Below are 7,500 nucleotides of genomic sequence, written 5' to 3'. Positions count from 1 at the left end.
TAAGGTGTTTTTCATCCGATTCCTCAATTCTTTGACTCTGAGTCACTTCTTTCTGATTTGATTTGCTTATCATTTATTTGATTGATTCATCCATTATTCTAACTAGTAGTCGTTCTCTATCTTTTGGCAAGCTCTCGGTCGGAGACGGCACTCGTCCCTGCGTCGTTATCTCCGTCAGCACGTGATATTAATGCGCTAATGGTTTCACCTCCATTCATTAGGTTTCAGCACTCTGTCACTTCACCTCGGGCTGTAACAGAGAGTCGGTGCTCGTCGCTCCTCGTTAAGGAGCGATGCAGGTGTGTGATTAAAGGATCTGCGATGTTTCTCAGTGAGAGTGCGACTGTCGCCGTGTTCCTGTGAAACTTCTCGACTCGTTATTCCCTTCGTGTTCTCTTCGTCACCGTTTCTTTCTGATTTCCGATATCGCTAATTATCAGCACGCGGCTGCGAGAACGGAACGAAACAAAACTCTTTCTCATAACCGCGTGGCTGTAAAACTGAAATGTGTCGTGTTCATGTGTGGTCTGTTTTTCTTTTCTTCCAGGCTTCCCTTCGAGCAGGACGTGGATCACGGGAACACCTCGCAGCTGGGCGACTGTGACGGTACGGTGACATTTATGGCTTTATGGTCTTTACCACAATTACCCACAAACACACAGTAAAATAAACAGCGCCGGATCAACACCTACTAAAGTTCAGATTATAATCATTAAAAAAAGCTAAAACAATAGCAGGGGGCACGGTGGCTTAGCGGTTAGCACGTTCGCCTCACACCTCCAGGGTCGGGGGTTCGATTCCCGCCTCCGCCTTGTGTGTGTGGAGTTTACATGTTCTCCCCGTGCCTCGGGGGTTTCCTCCGGGTACTCTGGTTTCCTCCCCCGGTCCAAAGACATGCATCGTAGGTTGATTGGCATCTCTGGAAAATTGTCCGTAGTGTGTGAGTGTGTGAGTGAATGAGAGTGTGTGTGTGCCCTGTGATGGGTTGGCACTCCGTCCAGGGTGTATCCTGCCTCGATGCCCGATGACGCCTGAGATAGGCACAGGGTTCCCGTGACCCGAGAAGTTCGGATAAGCGGTAGAAGATGAATGAATGAATGAATGAAAAACAACAGCACAAAAGCTGACGGTTTTCTTTAAACACAGCAGCCTGACATGCGAGCTAGCTGCTAATCGTGCTTTATAGCAGTGTTATAAATTTGTTATAAATGTGTTTAACCCATATAAAGTTCTCAGATTGCATCATTAATCAGAAAAACGCTAAAACAAATAACCATCAAAATCGTACGGTGCAAATGAAATCAAACGCTAAATGTGTTATTCTGTTGGTTATCAACATATTCTGAATATGTCATGGTCACATGGTCTAAAGTGGGCGGGGATTAATGAGGGTAATGTGGGATTAGGATTTGCTTTAACCAATAATGCAGCTTTAAACTAACCTAACAGGGAGAATGCCTAATCCAGTGAGTCAGCGCAAGCTAATCTGGTGTGCTAAACTAGCATAAACCATTCTAGCAGCACAAAGCTAGCACAATGCTAAGACACTTCCCTCAGGGATTTATTGCGAATAAGCTAACATACAAAAAAGCTAGCCTAGCGCTAAACAATTTCCCTCAGGGATCTATCCTGACTAAGCTAACATGTTGATGCTAACCTAGCGAGTAAAAGCTAACCTATTGAGACAAAGCTAATGTACAGCACAGTCGACCACAATGGAGTCTCCAGTGTCAGTGTTTGTGGGAGGACTTTATCAGACTTTATCAGACACAGATGATCGGACCTGACCGAGTGAAGCCGTAGCGATCGTCCTTGTTTGGTCTTGTGAGAAACGCAGTAACACAGTCGGCGGAGGTGTTACGTAACACAACAACACGGTCAGAAGAGCCGCTGAAACACAGAGTGTGTAGCGTCACAGGGGATCAGTGTGTTCTGATCTCCTCACTTTCCTGTCTCACACCTCATCCACCACCGTTCCTCACTGCTCTCGCTGTGTGTGTGCGTGTGTGTGTGTGTGTGTGAGGGAGAGAGATGATAAGGGGTGTTTTACTGCAGCAGATCGATCACTGAGTCATGAACAGCGACCTGTGTCTGTTTTAGTGTGTGTTTGTTAGTGTGTGTATGCATGTGTTTGTGTATTATGTGTATGCGTGTGTGTGTTTGTGTGTGTGTGTGTGTGTATGTGTGTGTGTGTGTGTGTGTGTGTGTGTGTGTGTGCAGGTTTGTCTGAAATTTCGTATAACATTGTCATACTGGTAGAAATCTAATCTAAACTAATCTAATCTAATCTGTGTTCCACACGTACAGGTGTGTGATGTACAGTATTAATAAGGACTGATATCAGCACCACAGTTTCAGTATTTACGTTCCACCCAATTTTATAATTCAAGCACAGAATAAATTTGAAACATTTTTTTAGAAGTATTTGTTTTTATAAAGTTTGTCATTTTAAAATCAGAATAATTTGATATATTATTTTAATAAAAAAATACAATGTATTATTTTAAAAAGAACTAATTATTAACCAAAAAAGATTCAAAATTCAAATACTTTAATTTAATGTAAATAAAAGTCCTGTGTCGAGCTGCTGGAGGGAGGAAGCAGCGTCTGGGGGGAGGAAGCAGCGTCTGGGGGGAGGAAGCAGCGTCTGAGAGGAGGAAGCAGCGTCTGGGGGGGAGGAAGCAGCGTCTGGAGGGAGGAAGCAGCGTCTGGGGGGAGGAAGCAGCGTCTGGAGGGAGGAAGCAGCGTCTGGGGGGAGGAAGCAGCGTCTGAAGGGAGGAAGCAGCGTCTGGGGGGGAGGAAGCAGCGTCTGGGGGGAGGAAGCAGCGTCTGGTGCGAGGACGCAGCGTCGGGTGGGAGGAAGCAGCGTCTGAAGGGAGGAAGCAGCGTCTGGGGGAGGAAGCAGCGTCTGGGGGGAGGAAGCAGCGTCTCAGGGGAGGAAGCAGCGTCTCGGGGGGGAAGCAGCGTCTGGGGGGAGGAAGCAGCGTCTGGGGGTGGAAGCAGCGTATGGGGGGGAGGAAGCAGCGTCTGGGGGAGGAAGCAGCGTCTGGGGGGAGGAAGCAGCGTCTGGGGGGAGGAAGCAGCGTCTGGGGGGAGGAAGCAGCGTCTCAGGGGAGGAAGCAGCGTCTCGGGGGGGAAGCAGCGTCTGGGGGGAGGAAGCAGCGTCTGGGGGAGTAAGCAGCGTCTGGGGGGAGGAAGCAGCGTCTGGGGGAGGAAGCAGCGTCTGGGGGGAGGAAGCAGCGTCTGGGGGGAGGAAGCAGCGTCTGGGGGGAGGAAGCAGCGTCTGGGGGGAGGAAGCAGCGTCTCCTGTCTTCTCCTCTCCTTTATTCTCCTGTCTTCTACTCTCCTCTCGTTTATTCTCTTCTCATCTCCTCTCCTCTCCTTTATTCTCTTCTCATCTCCTCTCATCTCCTTTATTCTCTTCTCCTCTCCTCTCCTTTATTCCCCTCTACTCTCTTCTTCTCTAATCTCCTCTCCTCTTCTCTCCTCTCTTTTCCTCTCTTCTCCTCTCCTTTATTCTCCTCTCCTCTCCTTTATTCTCCTCTCTTCTCCTCTCCTTTATTCTCCTCTACTCTCCTTTATTATCCTCTATTCTCATTTATTCTCCTCTTCTCTCCTCTCCTCTTTTCTCCTCTCCTCTCCTCTCTTCTCCTTTATTATTCTCTCCTCTCCTTTATTCTCCTCTCTTCTCCTCTCCTTTATTCTCCTCTCCTTTATTATCCTCTATTCTCCTTTATTCTCCTCTTCTCTCCTCTCCTCTCCTCTCCTTTATTCTCTTCTCCTTTATTCTACTCTCCTCTCCTTTATTCTCCTCTCCTTTATTCTCCTCTCTTCTCCTCTTTTATTCTCCTCTCCTTTATTCTCCTCTCCTTTATTCTCCCCTCTTCTCCTCTTTTATTCTCCTCTCCTTTATTCTCCTTTCCTTTATTATCCTCTATTCTCCTTTATTCTCCTCTTCTCTCCTCTCCTCTCCTCTCCTTTATTCTCCTCTCCTTTATTCTACTCTCTTCTCCTTTATTCTCCTCTCCTTTATTCTCCTCTCTTCTTCTCTTTTATTCTCCTCTCCTTTATTATCCTCTATTCTCCTTTATTCTCCTCTCTTCTCCTCTCCTCTTCTTTATTCTCCTCTTTTCTCCTCTCCTCTCTTCTCCTCTCCTTTATTATCTTCTAATCTCCTTTCTCCTCTCCTTTATTATCCTCTCCTCTCCTTTATTCTCCTCTCCTTTATTATCCTCTCCTCTCCTTTATTCTCCTCTCCTTTATTATCCTCTCCTCTCCTTTATTCTCCTCTCCTTTTAGTGTGTTGTGGATTTTAATTTCATGTCTGACTGCTTTTTATAACACACACCATGTGCAGGAAGGTGTGTTTTACGTTAATGTCCTGAAAACAAATGAAATTAGAAGAAGTAACTCGTTTTCTTTCTAACATGGAAAATAAGAGCGAAAAAGACCTGTGGTGTTGTGAAGCAGGCCAAAGACTCGTTTAATTCTCTGTCTTTTTCTCTTTGTATCAGTCTCTCTCTCTCTCTCTCTCTCTCTCTCTCTCTCTCTCTCTCTCTCTCTCTCTCTCTCTCTCTCTCTCTCTCTTCTTTTTTTTTCCCCTCCAGAATCAATACACAAGAACAGTGAACATGAACAATAAAGCTGAACACTCTTTCTCTTTCTAACAGAAGCTAGCTAAACATCGACAAACTCCCAAAGCTCGCTAGTACACTAGCTAGTTAGCATTAGGCTAATTATTATACTTCAAAATGATGTAATTCTAAAAGATGAACTAAAAGTGGTCAGATATAAATAAAAAAAAAAAAGCTTAATGATTGTTATTAGGAAACATTTAGCATTTAGCAGTTCCCATGTGACAGGAATATTTTGTGTGTGTGTGTGTCTGTGTGTGTGTGTGTGTGTGTTGTGCAGCTCTAGTTGTACCACCAAACACACTATTCCCACAGTCTCCTAGTTAATCTCTTTAGTGCTGACACACTGAGGTCTGCACTCACCGCGTGCACACACACACACACACACACACACACACACACACACACACACACACACACACACACACAGCCGCACACAGTAAGCAGAGTTTGCCAGTAGTGCTGGAGGACCGTGTGTGAGGAGGAGAAGCTTATATCAGTTTTTAACAGAGTTTATATGGAAATTGTGTCTCTGAGTAGGTGAACATATTAGCATTAGCATGTATCTACACTTTTTCCCCTCAGATTTGTTAGCCCCGTGAGCTTAACCGAGAGAAATTTACTTGTAATCATCACTGCTAATGCTAGCTTGCTAACCTGAGGCACCCTGACAGGATTTGTAAAAGTACTTACTGTATAGTCATAAATGTTCTTAATCCTAACAGCTAGATCTAGCTAGCTAACATGAGCTAAACAGACAGGATTTTATTCCATATTTATAAAGGATTTCAAAAAATCTGTTGCTAATGTTAGCTTACAGAGCTCAACATTGACTCCAGAACAAAAGGAAAATAGTTCCTGGTATTTTTTGACAGTTCCAGCCTCCTTCTTGCAGTGAAAGTGAAACTGGTGAGAGGACATTTTACGAGTAAGATAAATTAAATCTTTTAGAGACTTTCCATCTTGGCTGTATGCTACGTTCATGTTTCCAGCTGTAGTCGATGTGTATTAGAGCGACTCGGTGCAGTGACGGCTGTAATTTGTGTTGCCTGCATGGTAGAGTGATTAAACCGAAATAGCCAAGTGAGGCGATTGTGCAGAGTTCGGGCCCCCTCGTCGATCGTTATGCTAACAACACACACACACACACACACACACACACACAGCAGCAGCATTCTCAATTTACGTCCTGCAGCAGAAATCACGCCTCTGAGGGGATCGAGTAGTCGACTTACACACCTGGCAGGAAGGCAGTTTGTGGTGTAGAAGCACGAAAACACGCTTTCTGAAAAAAAAGCCTTTCCTCATAATCACATTTACACCGAGTGTGTAGGTTTGATAGATTGGATTCAAGTGAAAAATTCCATGTTTGTTTTGTTTATTATTGGCGCTCCACACCATCTGCTAGTAATAAGAGAAGCTAAAGAGGGTTAGCGCGGACGGTCGGTAGCCGTAACGGGAAAAAGTTTGCCATGCAGACTCTGGGATGTGTCCCAAATCTTGATGTTCTTATTAGTGCTCGAGGGAAGACGAGTTCAGCTTTATTGATCACGAAGGACTTTTTTAGCAAGCAGTTTTAACTTGCGATAAAATTAAGTTCTCAGTCTATAGGTTTTATTATATAAGTTATAAATATATAATTCAAATAACAGAATAGAGATAAAACATTTATAAACATATAAAACAAAACATTTCATTAAAATTGAATTGATAACTCAATGTTACAATGGCGGGGGGGGGGGGGGGGACGGTGGCTTAGTGGTTAGCACGTTTGTCTCACATCTCCGGGGTCAGGGTTCGATTCCCACCTCCGCCTTGTGTGTGTGGAGTTTGCATGTTCTCCCCGTGCCTCGGGGGTTTCCTCCGGGTACTCCGGTTTCCTCCCCCGGTCCAAAGACATGCATGGTAGGTTGATTGGCATCTCTGGAAAATTGTCCGTAGTGTGTGTGTGTGAGTGAATGAGAGTGTGTGTGTGCCCTGTGATGGGTTGGCACTCCGTCCAGGGTGTATCATGCCCGATGACGCCAGAGACAGGCACAGGCTCCCCGTGACCTGAGGTAGTAGAAAATGAATGAATGAATGAATGAATGTTACAATGCCCCCTAACCCACCCTGTGCCTCTTATATATAATATAATATATATAATATTATATATGTGTGTGTGTGTGTGTGTGTGTATGAAATATATATATATATATACACACATATTTATATAAAATTAAAAAATAAATACTTTGAGTGTGTGTTTGTGAGTGTGTGTTTGTTTGTTTGTGAGTGTGTGTGTGTGTGTGTGTGTGTGTGTGTGTGTGTGTGTGTGTGTGTGTAAGAACAGATCACATAATGCCCTGTATAGTTTCCCAGCACCAGCCTCTTTCTCATGCAGTATTGAACTCATCACTTGCTGAGGTTTGAAACCCCGTCCTGCTCTCCACATCTCTCTCGGCCGGGGTTTCTAGAGGAACCCAATTGTAATTATGCTGCAAATTGTTGCGTTGTGGTTTGCAACACAGCCAGTGGAGCCATGATGTAGTCCACATGTGTTCATTTCAGGAGTTTGTGTTTATTGGAAACGGTAAGTGTAGACTAATTAAATGCTGCTGCTTGTAAACGTGCGGCTCGGCATTGATTAGCACACGTCTGATTGTTGTGCAAATGTCCTCTGTGTGTGTGTGTGTGTGTGTGTGTGTGTGTGTGTGTGTGGGTGTGTGTGTGTGTGTGTGTGTGTTATATCCTCGTGTTTCAGTATGTGCCTGAAGTGGACATGGCTTGGATATTTAGGAATAAATCACTCAGACTCTTTCAGTCAAGCTCTCTCTCTCGTGCGCTCTCTCTCTCTCTCTCTCTCTCTCTCTGTCTCTCTCTCTCT

The 7,500-nt window shown here is 44.7% G+C and overlaps 1 protein-coding gene across 1 annotated transcript in view; it reads left to right on the top strand.

The window, feature by feature from the left end:
- sema6bb (sema domain, transmembrane domain (TM), and cytoplasmic domain, (semaphorin) 6Bb) overlaps nt 1-7,500 on the top strand; it is a 53,110-nt gene that overhangs the window by 36,054 nt on the left and 9,556 nt on the right. Inside the window, exon 14 of the mRNA XM_047799929.1 lies at nt 548-606. Within this exon, the coding sequence (XP_047655885.1) occupies nt 548-606 (59 nt within the window). The remainder of the gene's footprint in view (nt 1-547; nt 607-7,500) is intronic.

The sequence above is a fragment of the Tachysurus fulvidraco genome, chromosome 14 (assembly GCF_022655615.1).
Source record: "Tachysurus fulvidraco isolate hzauxx_2018 chromosome 14, HZAU_PFXX_2.0, whole genome shotgun sequence".
Taxonomy (NCBI): Eukaryota; Metazoa; Chordata; class Actinopteri; order Siluriformes; family Bagridae; genus Tachysurus; species Tachysurus fulvidraco.
The sequence above is the reverse complement of the archived record's forward strand: the minus strand, read 5'-3'. Positions and strand labels throughout refer to the sequence as shown.